This window comes from Nanorana parkeri, unplaced genomic scaffold, assembly GCF_000935625.1.
Source record: "Nanorana parkeri isolate BGI_ZX_2015 unplaced genomic scaffold, ASM93562v1 scaffold476, whole genome shotgun sequence".
NCBI classification, from domain to species: Eukaryota; Metazoa; Chordata; class Amphibia; order Anura; family Dicroglossidae; genus Nanorana; species Nanorana parkeri.
The window spans coordinates 137740-163027 of NW_017306744.1; the positions used below are offsets into that span (position 1 = coordinate 137740).

The 25288-nt window shown below is 40.4% G+C and overlaps 1 protein-coding gene across 1 annotated transcript in view; it reads right to left on the bottom strand.

Annotated features, from left to right (window-relative positions):
• Positions 1–290: 290 nt before the first annotated feature.
• Positions 291–25288, bottom strand: part of LOC108790464 (death-associated protein kinase 1-like) — a 63304-nt gene continuing 38306 nt past the window's right edge. The window contains exons 17-27 of the mRNA XM_018560726.1: positions 16616–16815; positions 15675–15755; positions 14964–15082; positions 13015–13152; positions 11954–12501; positions 11649–11765; positions 9448–9570; positions 7508–7606; positions 5048–5125; positions 1434–1544; positions 291–458 (exon numbers count right to left, since the gene is read on the bottom strand). Coding sequence (XP_018416228.1) covers positions 291–458; positions 1434–1544; positions 5048–5125; positions 7508–7606; positions 9448–9570; positions 11649–11765; positions 11954–12501; positions 13015–13152; positions 14964–15082; positions 15675–15755; positions 16616–16815 — 1782 coding nt within the window. The remainder of the gene's footprint in view (positions 459–1433; positions 1545–5047; positions 5126–7507; positions 7607–9447; positions 9571–11648; positions 11766–11953; positions 12502–13014; positions 13153–14963; positions 15083–15674; positions 15756–16615; positions 16816–25288) is intronic.

Sequence of the window (25288 nt, forward strand, 5' to 3'; positions counted from 1 at the left end):
CAGATAGGCGGAACCCAAATATTTAGGGTTTTATAAGTGAGTAGATCAATTTTGATGGGTATTATCCATTTAATTGGTAGCCAGTGTAGGGAGATAAGAATTGGTGGGGAAATACAGGCAATTCTTACAGCTAATGCTTTGATAAATGAGGCCATATATGGTTTGTATTCCATGCACCTGTTAACCCAGAAAATGTAAACATATAGTACATACGGTACATATGCTGGTTGTTAAATATCAGATATCAAACATTTCTTGTGATTTGTGCACAAGCACTACACTGGTCTCTATTAACTGCTCTTTCCCTCACTCTTGTCTGTATTTAGCTGCCCATGTTGTGCTGTATCTGTTGGTTTGCGGTGTCCCCGGTACAAGACTCCATGAGCTCTTATCTCTTGCACAATTGAGCGAAGCTGTAGGAACAGTGCCGGTGGCAAATGTGGCATATCAGGCGGCTGCTGTAAAAGGAAATAAATACAATGTTGAATTCATGAGTAAGATACAGGAAAGACTGGCTTAGATTAAAAATCTGGCCAACAAAGTAAAATAAAAAATAGTAAAAAATAAATTTGAAAAAGTTTTTTTTTCTTGCCTCAGGCGCAAATGGAGCTGGCTACGGCTATGCTCCCGTGGTGCTCGTGCGGCTGCCGGCTTAATATGTCAGACGCTGCAGATGGAAAGGAGCAGGACACCTCTTTCCATGTGCAACATCGGCCACACGAGCAACTGGAATGTAAGCCGGCCGACTCCCTGCGTTCATGTGCAGGAGGGGGTGTGGGGCTGTATTGAAGTCAATTGCATCGCCCACAGTGTGATCGCCCGCACCAAGAACGCAGGCACATTAGTGCCTGCATTCCGGTCCAGTGCGATCTGCAAAAATAGTGCTCGCAGCATTTCTGCGGATCGCACTGGACTGGAACACAGGCACTAATGCAGGCGATCGCACTGTGGGCGAGGGGCTTGCCTGCGGAGCCTGGCTGCCGTGCCATTGACTTCAATGCACCACCACGCCCCGTCCTGCCCCTGAATGCAGGTGTTTTTTAGTAGGTAGATCTCAATGAGCTCGTCATTTGAAAAGTAGATCTCCAGATGAAAAATTGTGGGCGCCCCTGTATTATAGGGTCCTTCCATAATACGAATTTTAGAGAGAATACTGGGCTTTCTGATAAGAAAACCCAGCATTGACTGTTAGCTGCAAATGGTATCTTTGAGAAATCTGAATATTTTATATTATCCTATTGAAAAAGAAATAAAACTTTTTTTTTTGTTGGAGCTGAAAAGCTGACGGGTTTCTTCAACAATTGGAAAAGGGAAACACTAAACAAACATCCATAGGTATAGTTCTTCTAATTTTCCCTTTAATAAATAGATGTAGCTGGCAAGGTATCTTGTTTGCAAAAACTCTTGCAGCATTCAGGGGTTTCTCAACCTACCTTTGTCAATGCTCTGATCAGTCTCATTAATACCATCTCTTCCAGGGTACATGGCAGGGAAGGAAGTTTGCTAACACACTGCAGAAGACAACATAAAACCTCCCCCTGACTCTGCAATACACAAACAAGACAATGGTTTTATTTCAGCTATTATATTGACCAGCAAAAGTGTGTCTGTTACAGAATGGGTAGGTTTGAGGGCTGGAGCTGCCTGTCATAGCACAGTGTAGTGTACAGGTGGCCCAGGAGAGAGGTAGCAGAAATAACACTTATAGAATAGAGGAGCTGTTGGTTGGGAAGAGACACAAAAAGCGGGTGTAAGTTTCCGGAGGGAAGGGGGAGGTGAAGGATTGTGTGGTGGTGCCATGTGAAGTGCCTATATGGTTGGCATGTGGATATATAGGACAGGATAGATGGTAAAGGTGGGGAATGTCAAGGCAAGGTGGTCAGATGGAAAGGAAGGAAAAGAATAAAGACTAATACAGTTTTGCTTTTTGATATCACAGTTTATGGGTTTCGTGAGAAAATTGCGCAATCCCACTTCTCAGATACTCTTTCTACTGCAGTTATACAACCGAATACATTTAAACTGGATTTAAGTCAAGGACAGAAAGCAATTTTAGTCTTGACTACTAACTGTGGTGGAGGGAGTATCTGTATATATCATATTTCATGTTGAGATCATTAAAGGGGAAAGAATGGTGTATTTTCAGTGAGTGCTTATTATGAGGTATTATTGCAGTGTTTCATTTTTCTATGACTTTTACATTTTAACAAGATTATTCTTTTATATCTCTATATGTTATTGTATTAAAGTGAACCTGTGTCAGACTATTCAAACTAAAGTATTTACGTATTCCTAACAAACAGTAAAAGTCCTCATTCACCCCTGTAGCTATAGGCTATTGGAGAATTCATTTTCAAAGTTCAAAAAAGGCACTGAAATCTTAGCTTTTTTTTTCTACAATAGCAGATCTTGGCAGCCTGCCAGCCATATAATGTGAACAACCAGCAGGTGATTCTAAGCTGGTAAAACCCACCAAAACTGGACTTCAGAGTATTTTGTTGTGATCCTTGAGGATCTTTGAAAAAGAAGGACTACACATTACAAGCAGCTAGAAAGGTCAGGGATGGCTTGTTTTGAAGCTGATTTATTACTTGTTAACAATGTGTTAACAGTTGAATATTTGTAGTCTGGGAACAGGTGCACTTTTAAGTATAACTAAAAGGAAATCTTTTTTTAGATTTGAATAGAGTGGGGGTGGGTTAGAACCCCTGACAGGTTTTTATTGCTATCTGTGGTATGGTTAGGGAGATTTATTTACTCTCTCTAATTGTCCTGATCACCAATTTCACTGGGAATGAAAGTGAAGAAAAATTCAAAATGTTAAGTTTCCACCAGAACAGGAATAGAGGGGAAATCATGACAACATGACAAGAAGAGGGGTTTTTCCTTACAATCAAAATATATCCTCTCATTTTCTGTTAAGTCTGCAGGACATGAAGTGAAGGCATATCTTCCCAATGAGACACAGATGGCAAAAAAAGGACAACAGTTTTACCCTCCTCCACTCTTTTTTGCTTTAGATATATTTAAATACTGTATATGTTAGTTGATTAGCCACTGGAGGGAGCTATCAGTCTTTGTGCAATTACTCTGTCTCTCTATTAAACTGTGTGAAAATATAAGTACTAAAATCTCATATAGGCTTTAACATGTTCAAGTAATTTCAAAACGAATATTTAATCTTGTTAAATCTGCAGCTTTTATTAAAATAATACTTAGTGATCCCAGTATGAAGGTCCTCGTTCAGGCACTACCTCTTTTAGAGGTGAGCAGTGAATTTTGAAAAAAAAAAACATTCTGCATTTTAGTGTGTTGGGAGGTCCATAGAAGACAATAGCAGTGCATCAAAACACATGTAACATGCATTTCCTTGTGTTGGCAACAGGTATTAAAGCGAACCTTTACCCATATGTTTAAACAAACACACCTTTAGAAATGTTTAGTAATGATAATCTACAAACACATACTTCTAGACAGTTGCTAGCTTTGCATTTTTTGCATAACTTTTTTCTTCCCCATTCTTCTGACAGTGGCCATGTTTACTAAGGGCAGATAACTCGCTCTCCTATTACTTCCTGGATTACTGGCACATGTCACTAGACATGTGACCAGGCACATCATCTCAGGGGAGGAAAATGCCTTTCCCTGAGATCTTGTGGGATTACAGATGAGATTTCCCAGCAATGCTCTGCTGATGACAAGGCAATCCCAGTGCGCATTGCTTTGGTAAACTGAAGTAATTTTGCCCTTTCGAAGCAGGAAGTGAATGCTCTGCAAGTGTAAGTATTTCAAAGTCACAGCATTTTACACCAGACATGTCTATGTTATTATTAATTATCTACATAGATGGATGCCCAATGCTACAAAAAAATATTTCTACGCCCACTAGGGTTGCCACCTTTTCTTCAAGTGAAACCCAAACACTCTAGCGACACGCAGACATTTTTTTGGGAGAATGAGTCGCGGCTTATTCATATGTAAATAGCGCCACCCATTCATATGTAAATATCACAGTTGAGACTATTTTCAGTGGGGTGTTAGTAGCCCCTATCTTAATTTTGGTTGCCCCTGTCTGCCTGACATCTTGTGTCCGGGTTTCTGCTGCCATGAAACCCGGACAGAGTATTAAAAACCTGGACTGTCTGGGTGAATCCTGGACAGGTGGCAACACTAACGCCCACACAGTGGCCATTCCAACACACATTGCACAGGCATGGCTCACTGCCCTGAGAAATGCCATGTAGCTACCACTGGAGTCCATGCATTTACTGTAGTAGGGTCCTGACTGGGATACAAACTGTTAGCCCCCAGTCCCTGTGCTGTCCCTTTTTACAAGTTATTGTTACAAGTTGTACATTGAAACAGGGCTTTGGTATGTTTACATCAAGTTTATCTTCCTTATGGTTACAAACAGTCAGAGAAATTGATCAAAACTGGAGCAGACAGAATCTAGAGCCATTGCCTATGGCAACCAATGAGCTTCTCTCTTCATTTTGTTCAGTTAAGCTTTGAAAATGAAAGAGAGAAGCTGATTGGTTGTCCTGCACAGCTGCTCCAGATTGTGCCTGCTCCAGTTTTGATACATTCCCGTCACTATCTGTTAAAAAAAAAAACATTTAAAAGACTGAACATTTGCTCTAAATAATGTTATTGATGCTGGCAATAATATCAATGTGTCACTTAAAAGTGAACACACAAATAGCTCCACGTACACAATGAGGAAGGAATGTTCTGGGAAATTGCTTAATAAAGAAGTGTGTTATGAGTAATTGCTGATACATTGCTTGAGTGGCAAGGTGTCCTTGGAATTTACTTGAAAATATTGGCTACCATGTCAAAAGAAATGCCTACAAACGCAGGGTCATATGTCATTTTCACTATCACTGCAGGTGAAACTAAACTAATAAGATAAACACGATATAGTTTGACATATGTTCAAGTACTTGAGACATACCGGTGAGCCTGCTACACAGAATGATGATCAGGTTATTTCAAATACATATTTAATGTAAACATCGCCTCTCCTAACAAATGACTATGGTCTCACCCTGCTTAGTTTTGTCAGATTATTTCTCCAGTCCCCATCACAGAAGAGATTTATATCTTCCTGCCTTAGTGCAGGTTCCTGAAAAAAAGGAAATGTAACAGTAGTGCATAGTGAAAAACACAAGAAATGTGGTAGCAGAGAAAATGATCACAATAGGAGTGGTCTCAGATCATATATAACATTTACTGTATGTGGCGGGTCCTCATTTCCTGAAACATCAAGCTTCTCTATTTTTCTGCTGATTAAATTGCACATAATACCAAGTTCAATAACTGGCCATAACATAAATGCTACACAAGCCTTTTTGTAATTCAGTGTTCATACAATGTACCCTTCCAGTTCAATCTTCAGCTATGAAGAAAACAATGAGAACATTTTAAAATATTTGTTGTTTTTGTTTTACAAAACTACTGTTTTGGAGTAATTGACTCCCTTTATATAGTTATAGGTAATATACTACACACAAGGCAAAGGAGTGGCACAATAAGTCAAAGGATAAATAGACTCAGCTCCTGGGTTTCAAAACATAATAGACAAATGATTCCCTTAAGCAGCAAAGAAATCCCAGAAATGGAGCTGTCTAATAAGTAAATAACAATTAGATATATCACAATGAATTTGAATGATTATAGAAAAATACAAAAATTAAATCACATAGCACAAACATTTAAAACCTTCAAATGACTGAGGCTTCCCTATAACAGCTCAATAAATGAATGTGAGTGGTGATGATAATATGATTATCCTCGACGGGTGACGAGCAGTATCAGTCACTCATATCAGTGACTGCTCGCCACCCGTCGAGGGTAATCATATTACCATCACCACTCACATTCATTTATTGAGCTGTTATAGGGAAGCCTCAGTCATTTTAACGTTTTAAAGGAGAACTATGGGGTAAGGCTTTTCCCCATAGTTCTCCTTAGGGTAACGGGAGGACACAAACTAGCGTCCTCCCGTCACCCTAGCCTACAGCTCGCGGTATACTGAGACGCCGCAGCTGAAGCGGATCCCGACAATTATGCCGGGATCCGCCCAGCTGCGTGACTGACAGCTGGCTCTGCCTATCTAGAGGCAGAGCCAGCTGTACCCGCCCCCTCCCCCGTCCGTTCCGCCAGTCAGCGCTGGCAGATCGGAGCGGGGAGGGGGGAATCCAGCCCCTCCCCTGTCACGGCAGAGAGCCGTGACAGGATCGAGAGGTGAGCGAACGCCGGTATGTGTTCGCTCACCTCCCGATCTACTGAGCCGAACTAGAACTATGAGGTGAGTGAAAAGCACTCACCTCATAGTTCTCCTTTAAATGTTTGTGCTATGTGATTTAATTTTTTTATTTATCTATAATCATTAAAATTAATTGTGATATATCTAATTGTTATTTACTTATTAGACGGCTCCATTTCTGGGATTTCTTTGTTGCTTAAGGGAATCATTTGTCTATTATAGGTAATATAATTTACAAAAGAACCAATAAAAATAAATTAGCTCATTCAACATCACTCTTCAGCATGATGTAGCTGGAATTTACAAAAGCAAATGTGTGGGTTTGTGCAGTCCGGAGCATTTTGTGGACGGCTATGTCAGTCTTGAGTGAGATCATTTTCATAGCCATCAATAAACATAAGATAAAATACTAAACATTTTATAATAAAATAGAGGTGCCCATGCAGATAGGCTTCTAGTTGTTTCATTAGGAATTACTACTTGCAGGTTGTTTTTTTTTCTTTTCGTTTTTTTACCTGCAGTACATACTTCTTGAATGTGATGAAGCAGTGATTGTCAACTTACTTGATATAGGGGGCCTCAAGTGCAGCCCCTGACATCACCAAAGAGCTGCACATAATATTCAGTGACTGTAATGCTATAGATAGCAGTCAGAGACTGTAGAAATGGAACAGCAGATAGTCAGTGACTACAGGCATGCTACAGGAGAAGGTCAGAGACTATGTGCATGCTACAGAAGATGGTCAGAGATTGGGGGCAGTTATAGTAGGTGTTGGAGACTGGGGACATGCTTCAGCCATAGACTAAACACACCCTTAGTGTCTAGACCGCTAGAGGTCACTGGTATGGTAGCCCCTTTCTAAACCAATACTTCCACATGTGTACTGCCTACAGCACTCTTAAAAATGACATGTGGCACTTTTGACATTTCTCTTAGCAAATTCCATTATAAAAAATTAGAGGGAACATAGCATGAAATGGCAAAAAGAATGGACATTCCAAACACATACTACCATCTAAAGGGGGTCAGTAGGGCCACACACCAAGATCTAAAGGTCTACATGTGGCCTCCAGGGTGCAGGTTGGGCACAAGGGCACAAGGGCCCTAAAGTATGGTGTGAAGTTTTTTTCTCTTCATAAAGTGAAATATTTATGCAATAGTGTTGGAATATTTAGGGCATGTCTGCCTGCTGACCTCATATATGCATAGCTTAACTTAGTTTATAAATGATGACTTACTGAAAGTTGCTGCAACCAATCCCAGAGCAAAGTACAAAGAACTTTGGGATTGCTCTCTGTGGACACCGCCGCCCATGCTCCCTCCTCATTTACAATATTCTGCAGAAGGTAATGAAACAGGAAATACATTTAATACATTAGTAATTTATGTATATATGTCAGAAGACATGCAGTTAATGGAAGCATGTCATAACAGTAATTAGTAGGCTGCCGCTGCTAACCTGCCTCTGAAAATACCAGGACCCTGGCTGTCATGCCGATCAAATAGCTTCAATACTTCTCACTCACTGACATGAAACAAATATGCAGCAAGTGAAGACACAGTGAAGTCATGGAAAATATATGAACCTTGTACCTGTTTGATTCAATGTTTTGAGTGCTGGGAGCCATAAAGAATGATTTCCGTGCTACCATGCACTCATGCAATCACTGGAGATTACAAACATGTAAGCCCTGAAGAAGCAGGCAACCCCTGTACATGTACAGCTAAGCCCTGCCCATCTGCCCTTTACATGTTATTTCAGACACCCAACTTGTCTAGAGAGAGTCCTTGATCTGAAGACATGTTCTCTACACTGTAGCTAAAACTCGTACATGGACTGCTGCTTGTAGCAGTTTGTGATTTCCAGTGATTACACAAGTGCACTGTAGCATATACATTTTTATGACTTATGAAAGTGAAAACATTGAATCAAACAGATATGTGGAGTGGAGCATGTGACTTCCTTGTGCACGCCTATTGTCTGTAGTTATGGTGCAGACTGCAGACAAGCTGAGTGTAGATGGTACAAAGTTTACAGTGGCCTGGGCATGTTATAGCAGCTTTCACAGCACAGGGAGCAAAACACAGTGGAAAAAACATTAGATTTAAAATGTTGTTTGTTATTCCAGAATATAATTGGAGCTAGATGTGGTTACAGCACTAGATGTGATTACATTGGCGTTTTGAATTTAACAATACCAGGGTGTTGACGGTACTATAATTACTAGCGATGCACCGATATATATCGGCCGAAAATTGCACTTTTGGCTAAATGCCGAAAGTGCCATTTTCCTGCCGATACATCGGCACATCCCAGGTTCTCGCCTTCCAGCGGGGAGGAGACAAAGTGACAGCTGGCCGAGCACTGCGTGAGGAGAGTGCTGTGAGCGGCCGGTGTCTCTTCTACCACACCGCTTGGTCGCCTATCACAGTGCTGAGTGTTTGTAGATAATTGAAGATATTGTATGTGGACTATAGCCTCAATTATGAATGAATGGGAAGTGATTTATATCCCCTCCTGTTCATTCATAGTTGTAGTTATAGTAAACATACTCTGTCCTCAAGTTATCAATGAACAGGAACACTCAGAGGATTCCTGTTCATTTATAACAGGGGATACAGAAAAAGAGATTCTCAATCTCTTTTTCTATTTTACAAGGGAAATATCAGGGGTCTGTTTAGACCCCTAATATTTCCCCGGAGCTCCTAAAAGTAAAGTAAAACATACAAATATTTAATAAAAAATGAATAAATGAATAAAAATAAATATTAAAAAAATTAAAAGTTTATAAAAAATAAATAAAAATAAAATATTTAAAAATGTGAAAAAATCTAAATAAAAACATTTTCGGTTTCGGCCTGACAATTTTTTTTTATTTCGGTTTTGTTTCGGTTTTTAAATTTCTATTTCGGTGCACCTCTAATAATTACACAACAGCATGTGTATCCTACTGTTACCCACATCCTCTCTATATTAGCCAAAGATCAACATAGCAGTTATGCATGGGTTAAACACTGAAATAAAGTGATGTTCCTAACTGTTCTTGTTTTTTCAAGATTAAATTTTTGTTACTACCCAGAAGTTAGGATTCGTTTAGGGCTTGGGTAACTGTAGGAGGGCTAAAACATGTTCTAGTCTTTTGGATAACTAATAACTAAATACAGTAAGTTGCCATACCTGCAATTGCTGCACACTTTGCTGTATCACCGGTTCATTGGCTTGCAGTCCTGCCAGGGCCTCTGCAATGCACAAAACATGGTGTGGAGTAACCGGCTGACATGGCTCAGTAATATTGTCTTTCTGCAAACAGTCAGGAACATCAGTCACAAAGACATGGCATAACAGTAAATCAATATACAGGTGAAACTCGAATAATTAGAATATCGTGCAAAGTTCATTTATTTCACTAATGCAACTTAAAAGGTGAAACTAATATATGAGATAGACTCATTACATGCAAAGCAAGATAATTCAAGCCGTGATTTGTCATAATTGTGATGATTATGGCCTACAGCTCATGAAAACCCCAAGAACCCCAAATCCACAACCTCAAAAAAGTAGATTATTACATGCAATCAATAAAACAAGGATTGTACATAGAACAATATCGGACCTCTGAAAAGTACAAGCATGCATATGTACTCAGTACTTGGTTTGGGCCCCTTTTGCAGCACTTACTGCAATTACTTTTGCACGATATTCTAATTATTCGAGTTTCACCTGTATTGTACACACATGCCTAATAGCACCTAAGCATGATCACGCATCCATTTCTAGAAAAATTTCTATCAGTGTATTTAGGAGATATGTGTAAAGTCCATGACCATCAGGTGGGCGGAAATATTTCTTACAAAACCCAGCTAGAAGGGTGACTGGCCATGTGCAAACAACAGACTATATCACACACCTCCCAACTAACATGTTCTAGGCAGCCCAGAAATGGTATCTCCCATATACAGTATTTTCCATGACCAAGCCACTCTAAAGGTAACTCCAACTTACCAATTACAGTGGGAATTGGTGAAGCAGGAAGGGTAGTTGATTACCCCCATAAATGTCTATGATTCCAACAACTAGGAAGCATGCTGCTGGTCATCTCCAGCAGGAATGAAGAGCAGCAATAGATGAAGTCATGGAGAATTAGAAAATTTGTAATAAATCTTGATGGATCAGAAAGAGTTGAATTTGGATTTTTTTTTGTTGACAACGATCACACTTTGACTGGCACAAGCATCATGCCATTCTATTATCTATTCTCCGGTGGGCCAATAGGTCAGCTGAAATAGGTGATGGTGTGCACAATGTTATTGAAAATTGGCACCTTAAGACTGTCATATCAGACATGAGGAGGTATCAACTACCATTTGTGGTATGGTCCTGTAGTTTGTAGTTGTGTCTCTGTATTTGACATTTTACACATATTAATATAATTTCAGTAATATAGCACACTGCATGCTTGCAGCCAATGGTATAGAAACACAGTGATAACAGTGATTGTATATTGTGACCAGACTCAAAGGGAACTGTGTTTCCCATTCAGCAGACTAAACAATGCATTGGGTTTTCACTGCAGAGTAGAAAAAGGTATGAAGCTGTTGTATATCTACTTCATGTGGATATACAAGCTTTCTAAAGCTAAAAAGGAAACACATCAAGGGCATCATACATACTGAGGGCCACTTACAGTATGTGATCAGTTCAGCCTTTAAACAGACCCCACTGGGCTATGGGTTACCTTACATGTAGGGTCCAGTGTTTATTCTTCAAGTCAGTCCTTAAAAAGGAACTTAGCCCATCAATGTAATGTTTCACGAATCAGTTACTTTAAAGTCATGTCAACTGTCAAGGTTGCCAACGTGTCTATTTCAGCTCTCAACTGCACTTTCAAGCCCTCAAATGGCTGGTGTCATAGCCGATCACATGTGCAGAACCATGGCAACTGCAATCTATATAGAGTCTAAGATGGCATCTTCCTTGGCTGTACAGGATAGGAGGTTGTAGCTACGCTATATAATTTGTAAAAACTAAAACCAGATTGTGGTACTGGAAGAAGTATACTGTTCGAGTTAAGTGAAGAGCTAAACTGTACAGATGTAGAGCATGAAGAAAAATAGAGCATGACTATTAGAGTTATAGTTCTTGTGATTTTGCGTAATAGACTCTCCATCCCACTTCTCTTCCCTTTACCCACAGTTGTGCAACGTTGGCCAAACAAGATGAACATAAAGAAAAGTAATCTCAGACTGTAAATGTCCTTTAGCACTGCTTTGCTCTGCTAACCTAGGCTCTGGCCCACAAGTGCCTTATAGTAAATACAGCTGTAAACAACAGTATGCTTCAAATAATCTATTCATTCTTTTCTTTGCAAAGGGACTCACATCTGGCTTATTGCTGTCTGTTCCCTTCTGCATATCTTCAGGGACATTATTGTCTGTCATTGCTGTTGCTGTTTTGGCAAGTTCAAGTTGACTAAGCCCATTGCTTGCTACATCTACCTAAGGAAAATACAAACAATATATAACATATTTTGAAAATATAGATAAATAATGCACAAAGCCGCTACACATAAATTATGACACTGGAATTATATACAGTATATAAATATATATTCACAGATAAAGGCCTTCTGTATTAGTTATTTTAAGGAGTTGCACAGTGACATACCTCTGCCATAATCACTTACTGATGTGTCCCCCATGAGTAGCAGTTGTAGTATTCCAGTGTCACAACTAATCTGACTCTGTAGGAGGCCTCTTCTCTTCTTTACTGTTCTCTCCTGTTCATTATCTTCAGTCTCACAAGCTGGTTTGGTCATCTTCTTACAACGGCGGTCATTTGCTGCTCTGACAATGACCTGCCGTAGGAGCCGGTGTGCAGCCTCTCTCTCCAACTCCACCCATGGACCTCTTGCTCTCCTACCCCCTGCCAATTGTGCCAGTCTTCGACATATAACTACCACTGGCTTGGGAAGATAGCGCAGGTTTCGAGCTTCCTGACCATGGAGAAGGTTACGTTGCTGAACCAGGTACTGCGCTAGAGTAAAGGAAGGGTGGCCAAGGGGGGCCTGTGGAAAGACTGGCCATTGTGAACTTAGGAACAGTGCAAAATCACACACCAGAGACACCTGAGATCCTGTCTGTATAGATCCTGGGCGACGGAGTCGCACAAAACGAATGGAATCTGCAGCACTTACATGACATGCGTAAATCAAGTAGCAAGCAATGAGGACACCTGGGGAAAAAAGCAGAAAATTAGCTGTCACAATAACCAACAGTGAACCATTAACAGTAGTGAGTGATAGTGACAAAGCTGCAGTATGGTCAGGAACAGCCAGCTAACAATTTACTTTCTATAAAAAGTTCAGCAAAAGTCAAACAGTCAAATTCCATTTTCTATTGCAGAAGGAGAAGAAAATGCAAGCCGATGCCTAATTGATTACTTTTGGTAGCAAAAAGACATTCCTCCCCTTGCTTTATAAATAAATAATTTCTGAGCAGTTGCTCTTTGTTTAAATATAAAAAATATAAATACATTTTAGGCGTAATGGCCATTTGTAAACTATGGAAACGTGCCAGCAGACTCTGTCAAACCATTATATATTACAAAATAAGCAGGCCTCAGGTAATCCTCCTAATGGATTCTGACCCTGAAAAGGTAGCAGGCCAATGTTCATTGTACATTCAGTGTAAGTATTGTGTTTAATGATCATACTGTGCAGAAAAAGGTACAGCGTGTCACTGTTACCTGTGCGTCCGAGTCCTGCATGACAGTGCACAGCAACTCTCCCCTCTCTCAGAGCAAATGCAATGACTTTCACTGCATCCAGAATTCTGGGCACAGGGGCTATTCCAAAATCTGGAAGACCAAAGTTGTAGAAGCAGACTGGAAAGAATAAAATGGAAACAAACTCAAAAGCTTGGCATGGCAATAATAAAAGCACTTGCTAAGTATATCTAAAATGTACTCAGGAGGAACGACGTAATTGCCTGGAAGTATATTGATGGAAAAACCAAGTGTACTTAGGAAACCTATAGTCTACATATACTATTACAGTCTTTAGAAATTCATAAGTCTTGCTCCCATCACCATACCATAGCAGAACAGCAAAACTCATTTGTTGGGAATTCTAAAAGAGGAACATATACTGTCTTATATCGTTTCCCATAATCAAGGCTGCTTATTATTTAGGCTGACTAGTACCAGTTAGTTACATTCAACTGGACTTGTTTTGTAATGTTAAAGTTGACAAGACGAGGCTACTAAATTTAAACATGTTCACATTAGAGGGGAGGAGATTAAGGGGGGATATGATTTCCATGTACAAAATGTTTAATGGTGGTAGCAACATTAGCGATAAACTGTTTAAAATTAACTCCGTTACAAAAACTAGAGGCCATCACCTAAAATTGGTGGAAAAAAAATTCCAGCACAAGGGGCGAAAGGGGTTCTTCACAGTAAGATCAGTTAGGGTCTGGAACTCACTGCCACAGGCGGTGATTTCAGCAAATAATGTGGAATTGTTCAAGAAACTTTTGGACGATTTCTTAAGGGACCGTAATATACAGGGGTACGGGTACTCCTAGAATGAGATCCTAATAGGTTGGACTTGATGGACTAATGTCTTTATTCAACCTCAAATACTATGTAACTATGTATAACACTATTATTCATGCTTTTTAGCAGCCTTTTGCAATTGACAATTAGGAGGATATTAGGAAGGCGATGGGTAAGGATGGAGCAAAGTGAAAAATTACCTGTCAGCTTTAATAAAACTGATTTCTTGGTGCACTGGTTCTGAGTTCAAAAGTACTAAAACTGTTAATATTTTAGATGACCTGCAGCAGCCCTACATTGTAAAAGCTGATGTCAGTAAAGGCTTAATTTACTTTGACTACAGACACTTCTCATGTCAGTGGCTGAGCACTCCAGTAAAGTGACTGAAGGGAGGATCTTGCCACTCTATTATATGCTCACACAGTAAACACTATGTATGCTCTGAATTATAGTAAATAACCAGGGGCTGAACTACCGGTGGTGCAGCCGGTGCCGCTGCCCCTGTGCTGTGGGGGGGGGCGACAGTGTGGCTGCCCTGGGTGCAGAGGTGGTGGTAAGGGGGTGCTGGCCGCTGGGCAGTCACAAGCGGGCCGGGCGGCGAACACAAGATAGGCAGCTAATATGGCCACCCTGGAGCCTCGGGCGTGAGGATCCAGCGAGCAGCTGCCACCTGATATTGTAGCGGGAAATCCGCGGCGCATATGACTGCTCAGTGAGTATGTTTTTCTTATCATCTCTTTCCTCCCCGTGCTTCCTCCCACTGTGTGAACTGGCACCAGCCAGGAGGACGTTATCAGACAGTTGAGGTGAGGTTACTTGCCATGTTGGAATATGGAATAGAACTTAACTGAACATGAAAGTTTCAAGTACAACTATGTTCTATTCTGTGTTCTACAACACCCCATCACACCCTAAGCACCCCATCACACCCCAAGCACATCAACCCTGCTCCTTCCTCCACATCTTCCCCTTGCTCCTTCCTCCACATCTTCCCTGCTCCGTCCTCCACATCTTCCCTGCTCCGTCCTCCACATCTGCCCCCCTGCTCCTTCCTCCACATCTGCCCCTTAGGTCCGCCACTGTAAACAACACAACATGAAGTTACATCTAACATAACATACATACAGAAAAACACTTACTGCCAGAATCCATAAAATCCTGGGGTTTGTATGAAAAGCCACTCTGAGGATCAAGGGAGTCTCCACAATAGCCATGTTCCCAGGGAATCTGTGCATTGACAACTGAACGTATTCCATATCTGTCAAATTACAGAGCACAACTCTTTTTACCATATTAGCCTCTCTCTTCTGTAGTGTATGGACAGTACAAATACACAACTGTTTCTTATGAAATTAGTAGTTCTCTCGTTCTCTCTCTCTCTCTTTCTCTCTCTCTCTCTCTCTCTCTCTCTCTCTCTCACATACTGTGTATTGTGGTATGTTGCTCTTAAAAAAAGAGTCATGTTCGATTTTTACATGATTTAGGGTGTCTTAATAGACAAAAAAGTGTTGCGTCGTAGTGTAAATTGGAAGGGTTACACTGCCCAATGTCATCTGACCCAGTCTATAGTGACAGTGATCGGCTTACAAGCTGCTATTTCAGTAAAGGGTCTGCAGCAGTACAGATACCCTGCCATGGTATATCATGAGAAGGAAAAGACTGGTAGCCACAGGCGCATTGGCCTTGGGGATAAGGAATGCAACCATGAATACACAGACTAGGTGTGAGCAGAGCCAGCTGTCAATCATAGACATCCCTAAAACACTGCATTACAATTCTCAGATAAGATTTCCAAAATGTTCCTAATCTATTAAGTTATAGCCTTACCTTATTTCAGGACTGCCCCTTACCTGTGGAATTGCTCAGTGATTTTGTATTCCTGTATTAGACGAGTGGATGGGCGGCTCATAGCCAGAATATCATCAGTGATCCTAAAACCACAAATAAAAAAGGTATAGGCAAACACATACAAATATCACTATACTAGTTAGTATTACAATTGATCAGCTCTTTAAAAGGAGTATACAAACGAATGTTTAGGCACCTCTATCAAGTAGCATGGTTCTTTTCGGAGTGAAAGAACATTAAAGAGACTCCATAATCCATTTGTATTTTAACAGTTTTTGTAAAAAGTATTTACATAGATGTTTTATATCTGATTTACTTTACTGTTAATTTAAACAATATAAAGAAGGTATAAAGACGGCATACCCATGACATTGGATTCACTGAGTAATATGATTTTGCTAACATTCAGGCTCTTTCTAATTTATACTTTCTACAGAGCCATATTAGCACTCAAGCAAGGTGGGGGGAGATACGTCTCTGCTCTGATTTATCCACTTATGTGTGCAAATAGGAGCTTCAGCTGTTTTCAGCAAAGCAAGTAGGGATAGCCTAAAAAAACATGTTAAAAGAAGCTAAGCGCTCCACCTGCTGACTGAAATTGAGAATACAAAAAACTTTATTTACTTGATAAAAAATGTCAACCTCTGTAGATGGCGCTAAGGATAACAGGAAATAAATAATTAAATTAATGCTCCAGCTAGTAGCCATAATGTGATATTTTCCTGATTCCCTCTAATCTTTATTAATGAATAACATTCATAGAGAAGAAAACAGCCTAATAACATTAAATTTTGCCCCATTTACATAGAACAAATGTACATGCAGTTTCATAGGAAAAATAGCTCTAAAATATTTTTAGAAATTCGCCCCTAAGTGTTACTGCAGAAAGGCAAGTTTACTCTATAACAGGCCCAAAGCACTCATAAAGTCTACAGTGTCTTACCAGGAAGAGTACAGCCCTGGAATTGCTAGTTGCTCCACAGACCAGTATTCAGGACCCTCATAGCGGCACTCACGGCCTCCACATGTAAGGGAGCAAATTAAATGAGGAGGTACAACCTTAACAATCCTCTCTCTGGTATTGGAATAAGATGGACGGGGCTCGTCTCCGGAAGAACTCATCACCTGAATTGTGACGGAGGCCTGAAGAAATATGAAACTGGTAAAATAGGTCTGTTGTTTATGTATAAGAGATAAAGCTAGAAGAACTGTAATTGTCTGCCATGAAAACTCTTCAAAGGTTGACATATATCAATTATAAGAAGTGAACTGTCAAGAATTTTCCTAAAAGGTTGCTTTTGTTTTTAAACTTAATCTAGAAAAATATCCATCACAGTCTGACAGATTGCTATTGGATTAACTGAATTTTAATGGCATAATGACACAGCAAAAACAATTAAAATAAACTGATATGGTTTTTAACCCATCCCTATTCTATCCACAAAAAAAAAGTTTTGGCTATACATAGTACATACACTTTAATGATTATGACTTTCAACATCTTACAGAACAGCCATGGAACCAGACCTGCTGTTAATCATAAACTACAAAAACCAAGAGGGTACAAACCCTGTTATACTACTACCTCACGTTCAGCACAGTATGTTACAACAGAATCAGCTCCACATGAACCATCATTTTTAAAGCCAATGTATAGACCTTGTTTCTATGTGTATTTTGCAATTAAGTATGTGCACGGATTCTGCCCATAATGCAAGTAGATGATTCACAATGCACACCCCATATCTTATATTAAAGTGACACTAAACTCAGGAGTTAAATCTTAAAAATGCATTCAAGTACCTGAACTATTAACAAATATGTCATTTTGTGTATCACTCAGCTGTAGATAAATCAGGGTGGCTGATTGGCTACTTTTGTTCCCCATGGCACCTGTGTGTGTTGTAAAGTAGCTACCACTCCAAGCTTGCTCCTGTGATGGACTACAAGCTCATGTTTAGTCTACTAGTTTGTATTGAGAATGTGGTCCATCACAGGAGTAAGCCTGGAGCAGTGGCTACTTTACAATACACACAAAGACCATGGGGAACAAAAGTAGCCACCCACCAGAAGGAAGGACAGTGTCAGTGCCAATTCAGAGATGATTGGAGGATCTACAAGTGAGTGATACACAAATAAGATACAGTTTTGTTAATAGTCCAGGTACTTGAATGCATTTTTAAGATTAAACGCCTGAGTTAAGTGTCACTTGAACAGCTGATGAGAGGCAGAGTAACTGCACTGAGCCACAATGAAGGCTAATGTCAAATGTCTGGATTTAATTCAAGAAAAAAAACATGGACCAAGCTTGTAAAATGTAAAAGTCATATCAAAATTACTACAGGCAGTCCCCGGTAGAGCTGCAACAGTTAATCTATTTAGTCGATGAAAATCGACGATTGAAAACGTTGGCAACGTTTTCGATCGTCGATTCGTCGGATAAATAGCCAGCCTGCTATTGGCTATTGCAATTTGAAATAGCCAATAGCAGGCTGGCTATTGCTCCCAGCATTTAAATAGAAAAAAACTATTTAAAACGTTTAAAAAAATAAAATTAAAAATACAAAAAAATGCAAACAAAAAATAAAATTAAAGTTTATAAAAAAATTAAAAATATAAGAAAAACTTTTTTTTGGTGTGTCATTTTAAATAAAAAATGTTTTACCTCAAAAACAACAGGAACAGACGGCAAAACAAACGTGACCCTTCCCTATGCTATCCAAAACTAAAAAATGTTTTTTTTGACTGCAGTTACACTTAAAAAATGTACCTGTCTGACTTACATACAAATTCAACTTAAGTACAAACCTACAGTCCCTATCTTGTATGTAACCCGGGGACTGCCTGTATAAGTTAAATGCTGGAATAACTAAAAAGAGGAAGCGTGTGCTTGTTGATTGCTATGATCATTTTTACCTTTGCATGTATCCCACATGGTGGCGAAAGATGTCATGGCTATATTGATCACAACATCCCACATCTCCATTACTGTACATTCAGCATGCATATCATAGTGCTAAACGGGGATTTTACATATAATCGTATTGTTTATACAAGCACTCGTGTGTGCTCAAGTGGTTTCCAAGCATAGAGGCTAACAATAACAGTCAAAGTCTTCCAAAAGCTCTACCCACAATGCAAATTCTGCTTAGTACATGGGTGCTAACCACTCATCCACCATGGGGCAGCAATATTGCAAATGGCTTTCTTAGGAAGACTCAGCAGCCTGCATAGACAGATTCCAGAAAAAACTGGTTAGGACAAAGACCTGCAAGTTCTGCAGGTCTTTGTCCTAACTGGCAGTTCACGCCAGTTCTGAGAGATCTTCAGCTGTACCCCTGCGACCAGCAATTTGTTATCCAATCATGATTCTTGTTACTGACCTGGCTTGTTTCCTGACGGAGTTGTGGTCCTTCCCTATCTGCTAATCTGCTCCTGTACTGATCCCCACTTGTTCTCTGACTACGATTCCTGCCTGCCGCTCTGGTACCTCACTGCCTAAAAGTTGCTGACCCAACCGGTCTGCATCTCTGTCTAAAGGTGCCCATACACCTTACAACCAACCATGGTCGTAGGCTAATTAAAAGCTTGTGCGATCTGCCCATCTTGGACAGGCAGATCGTACTTGCGATCATCGGAAGCCCGCCCCGCTGAGGGGCGGGCTTCCGATGACCGCAATGCTGAATAGGCAGTGTACGCGTGCGCACACCGGCCCGTTCCGCAGTTTTCGAACGAGGGGTTTTCTAGCATGCTGGTTCGACAAAAGACGTGCGACCGTACAGTAAAATCGGTCGCACGCCTTCCATACACCTTGCGATTATGGTACGATTGCGGGATTTCCCGCGATTATCGTACAATATTTGCAAGGTGTATGGGCACCTTAAGTCTGCCAAATTGGTACCATCTTGTCCAGCTGCTGCTGACCCTGGTCTGTTCCTGATCTCTTCTTATTGAAGACCCTCATCTCCTGTACTTCTAGTTGCCTGTTGACAGTGCTCTTGAGTGCTAGTCCCTGCGCTCCCTTTCCACCTACCCAGGGGGTACTTGGACTGGAGTTCCCCATCCAAGTAAATGACAGGCTTAGCTCTTGCAGCAGTGGGTTTATATGTCTTTTCCATTTGTTACATAGGTTTATGAAGGACACTCCATTGTACGTCTCCTAGACAAAAAACAAAAGCAAGAAAATTGGCACTTGTAGGTATGTTTCTATATGACTGTGACTGAGATTTCAATGGAAAGCTCCTTAGTAGAAGGAGCAAATATAAATAGTTGTTTATACTCTGCAAAGTGTTGCATAATATGTTACTAAATAACAATGAGAATAAAAACTAACTGGCAAACTAACCTGCCTTCTCCAAACTCTTCACCCTTTTGCGAATAACCCTGTAAGTCTACAAAGCAGATTTCCTGATTGCACTGCTTCTCTCTTGAGCTTTGTAAAACCACAAGGTCCCGCATGGTCTAACATAGTAGTAGAAACTGAATTAGTTTACTGGCCTCCTGATCCCTTCTATCACATGTTCTACTCCCCTTTAGGCCCCATTCACACTGAGCGACATGAAAATCGCGTGATTTTGAGCGATATTGCGCGACGAGCGATATTGAGCGATATTGAGCGACGTGTCGCGCGGCATCACGCGACTTTTTCCTATTGGGATGTATGCAATCAGGAGCAATATCGCTCGAAATTGCTCAAAAAAAGGGTCATGTAGGAGCGACAAGCTACCAGCGACGAGCTACAAGCGATATTGAGCGACGAGATGTGAACAGCTCCATTGAAATGGATTGGAGAAGCTACATAGAGCGATATCGCGTGGAAATATGAGCAATATCGCTGCAAAAATCGCTCGATAAATCGCTCAGTGTGAATGGGGCCTTAGAGACTCTAGCACTTTGTGAACTGTCTGCACCTCCTGTGAAATGATGTTCCTCTACTTACGTTTAAGCCACACCCACTGACCTATTGAGTCACACTCAACATTTGGAAATAATCCTTATGACATAAAAGTAACTAAAAACAAACTATAAATAACACTAAGACCCCATTCACACTGAGCGACATGCAAATCGCGCGACTTTGAGCGACATTGAGCGACGAGCGACATTGAGCGACGTTGAGCGACGTGTCGCGCGACATCGCTCGACATCTTCCTATTGGGCTGTATGCAATCAGGAGCAATATCGCTCAAAATCGCTCTAAAAAAGGGTCATGTAGAAGCGACAAGCTACCAGCGACGAGCTACAAGCGATATTGAGCGATATTGAGCGACATTGAGCGACGAGATGTGAACAGCTACATTGAATTGTATTGGTGAAGCTACATAGAGCGATATAGTGCGGAAATATGAGCGATATCGCTACAAAAATCGCGCGATAAATCGCTCAATGTGAACGGGGCCTAAGAGTGATGTATACTAAAGTGCAAGTACTGAGAAAAAGTACTGGCAAACACAAGAACACCACATTTAGGTAGAATACGATATGTCAGCACATAAGGGCAAACATCTATGTAAACTTCACATTTTGAAGTAGGAACATGATGTCTATACAGATAGAATTTGCAGAAAGTGCAAGTGACTCTTCAAAGAAAGAATGTATTACATGACAATTTGCCAACATTCCTGTTAAGTTATAAGACACTCCCATACCCTAATGCACACCTTTTACACATCTGTACTGCCCTGAGACACAAATTGCTAACATATCTTCTGCCTACCTAGCTTTTGAAATGTAGGACTGCTAACCAGATCATAATACAATATTTGCTCTAAGTTCAATATCTTTTGTCTCATATCAGCTGTATTAATAACAGCAAGCTGTAAAACACCATTACCTGGTTCCATGCAGACCATCAGCTTTCTTGCCAGTCGTTCTTGAGGTCTGACTTGGGAATCATTAAGCTCATTTGGTGGACTAACAATGTACCTTTACATTTTTACATCAAAATGGCAACTCTGAAGAAAAGATGACAACACATTGATGTTGAACATATCACAAGCATGGATTGTTATTTTTTATTGTATGACACATATTTACTGTGCGAGGTATATGTTTATTTTCACATAAGAATACTCTAGTTGATATTTGTTGATTTATTGTGAAATAGTGCTTCACTTTTATTTTCAGCTTGGTATTATCATGGTGAGACTTGTGTTCACTGAGTGCTTGCAGCTTTATTAGGTTATTATTTTAGCGCTGAACACCTATTAGAAGGTTATGTTTGCTTAGTTTGTTTTGTATTTTGGTACAGACACATACCAACTGAGGGAGAAATTATTCTAAACAATTACTCCAATAATCAAGTGTCAGCATCAGGCCACAATCAAGATTACTGAGAAAACAGTTATCAGTGGTATCTTAGAATATCTTGTTAATTGTTAAAAGGAACTGGTGTTAAAGGGACACTAAACACAGGAATTAAATCTTAGAATACAGTCATGTACCTTAACTATTAACAAAAATGTATCTTATTTGTGTATTACCCGGCTGTGGATCCCCAAATCATCTCTGAATTGGTGCTGTCCTTCCTTCTGGAGGGTGGCTACTTTTGTTCCCCATGGTCTCTGTGTGTGTTGTAACGTAGCCACCGCTCCAAGCATGCTCCCGTGATGGACAACAATCTCAATACAAATAAGTAAATTAAACGTGAGATTGTAGTCCATCACAGGAGTGAGCTTGGAGCGGTGACTACTTTACAACACACACAGGGACCATGGGGAACAAAAGTAGCAGAAGGAAGGACAGTGCCAGCATGAATTCAGAAATAATTTGGAGGAGCTACAGCCGAGTGATACACAAATAAGATACATTTTTGTTAACAGTTAAGGTACTTGAACGCATTTTTAGGATTTAATTCCTGAGTTTAGTGTCACTTTAACTATAGGTAAGGTGACTGAAGATGTATTAGTGCACGAGGTTGAGTGCTAAACATATTTTTTTTCTTTAATTACACAAACAGTTAATATTCTAGTACTAACATTGGATGGTTGATGTTAACATTCTGTTATACCTTTGTGTAGCATCGGCTTTGATCTGAAATACAAAGTGGATCTCTTGCCCTGATAGATTAGCGGTTAGGTGCAATTTGGTATCACATCCAGTACTTCTGACCTATTCACATTCAAGACACTTTGCCATGTTAGGACTTAATACCATTAGCTGACTGAATTATCCCACAACAATCAAGCTTTCTGGATGTAATTGGTATATTCTAGGTTAGGTTTAAAATTAGGTGGTGTAAGTAATACAGTTCTTATGTAAGATATGATAACTAATAGCGCCTTATTTTTCTTTTCATCTTCCCCTTGCTGATCAGTGGAAAATGAAAAGTAGATTATTTGCTGTTTGGGAGGCAGATAGGACACATATTACACAAAGAAAAAAAAAACTACACATCATTGGTGCCCTACCTTGTGTGTACAAGTGAGTTCCGTGTTTGTAGTGTCTCCATCGTGTTCTTCACAGGGAATTACTTCTTCCAGCTGGCCTCATGGATCTCAGCCTGCTTGTTGTAATCTCCTTAGCATAATACATTAGCCTTTATTTTCAGCTGCTCAGTGTTCCCATTACCAACACGCCAGTTATACAATTTAGAGACTAAAATTGAATATCACTGATATAGTGTAGTAAACCCACAGCTTTCTTCAGTAAAACTGTAATGTTGAAGCAACACAATCTGTTTTTATTGAACATGAATTTGCCTTGACATTATGATATAAAAAATATGTAGAAACTGCCAAGTTGTAGTAATTACATTTCTGGCCATCCTAGTTCTTCTAGACACCATCCTGCCAAATAAGGATTATAGCAATTAACTGCTTAGTGATCTAAAATGGTGCATTAACTAATTGCTTGGAAATGAGTAAGATTTCTAACAAGGTTTGTGACTTTCAAGTGCAGACCGGAAAAAGGTATGAGTGCACTTGAGTCAGTCAAAGAAGGATACATTGGAAGAAATAATTCCAAAAAACTGAATGAAGCAAAGAGATCCTGGTTACAGCGTGAGACTTGACTTGCCTAGGACCTACAAAACCTTTACAAAGAGTCTACAAGGTTTTGTGTCCCTGAATATATGCCAGTAAACTCCAGAAAATCACATTAAAGAGGCACTGAATGGAATGATGAATATTAAAATGGTAACTGTTATAGTTAAGTTGTAATTGCTTCTTTGTCTTTATTTCATGTGACATTGTGGCATCGGTGATTGATGGAATCCATGACTACAATAAAGCAAATCATATCTCAGGCCATTCTGTACATCAGTTGGTTCCGTTTGTGGATTAAGCTAAAACCCTCTATATTTAAAATAAAAAATGGAAGAGTAAGCCTGCAATAATATAAAAGTCAAATCAAAATTTACTTTAAGTTAAACACAATAACAACTCAAAATATGCACGCACTGAAAATACACCATATCTTCCTTTTAAAGGGTAAGTTCCCTTTCTCACAAGTTTGCTTTCTTTGTGAAAAAATGAACTTACCCAGAGCACCCCACCACCTCCTGCAGCACCTACATGTTTGAAGTCCCTGGCAGCTGTTATGCCAGCGGTTGAACTCGATGGACTTGTGTCTTTTTTCAACCTGGCTAACTATGTAACTATGTTATAGCGGTCCATACACTTCCCAGCCCTGCACTATGGAATGCCCAAAATGCTCGCAAATGGTGAGCACCTATTGGTCAGCACAGTCACACGAACACGCTGACCAATTAAAAGTGCTTCTTCCTTTCGGGACCTGGTCCCCAGCTCAGAAGTGCTTCTTATCAGCATTCCATAGTGGGGAGCTGGGAAGTCTACTGTACAGTGTACGGACACCTACACCAGCTGACAGGGACTTTAGACATGTATAGTAGGTGCAGCGGGGGCAGGGGAAGTGGCAAGGTGCTGTGTAAGTTAATATTTGTGAGAAAGTGAACTTACCCTTTAAAGCTGAACTCTGTGTAAATATAAAAAATACCCTTGCGGTGGGGCTACCCTTGCATTACATGGTTAAATGCTCATAGGGTGCCATTAAAAAAGTTGCATTAGTTATTTCTGGAGACTCTGCCTCTCCGTGCCCCTGCCTCTGGTCGTCCGAAGTCTGTTCTCTTCTGTGCTCTCTCCATCTCACATATAATACAGGACAATGAGGGCCGGTCCACAATCCCAAATTTCCAGTGTTCAGCTTTAGATCCCGTTCACATGTAGCGACATACCTTTGCAGCGGCCGGGATAGCGCGACTTTCGGGGCGACGTTCCAGCGACGATCCAGCGACGGTAGCGCGACCTTCTCCGTATGGCTCCATAGAAAAAAAGCAAAATCGCGCAAAATCCGCCGAAAAAAGGGTCCGGTAGAAGCGACTTGCGACCGCGACGCGCGACATGGAGTTAAGACAGCTCCATTGAATAGCATTGGCCGGCGACTTCTCGCGATATCGCGTAGCAAAAATGCGCGATATCGCGGCGGAAATCGCGCGATACGTCACTACATGTGAACGGGGCCTAAACCACCTTGATACCGGCTTTTACAGCCTTTTCCATTCCAGGCCATTTTCCCCTTTTCAGTGTTATGATAGCTTAACAATTACTCGGCCATACAATAGTCCATGGGGAACCAAACTTTCCAAACGTAGAGTTTT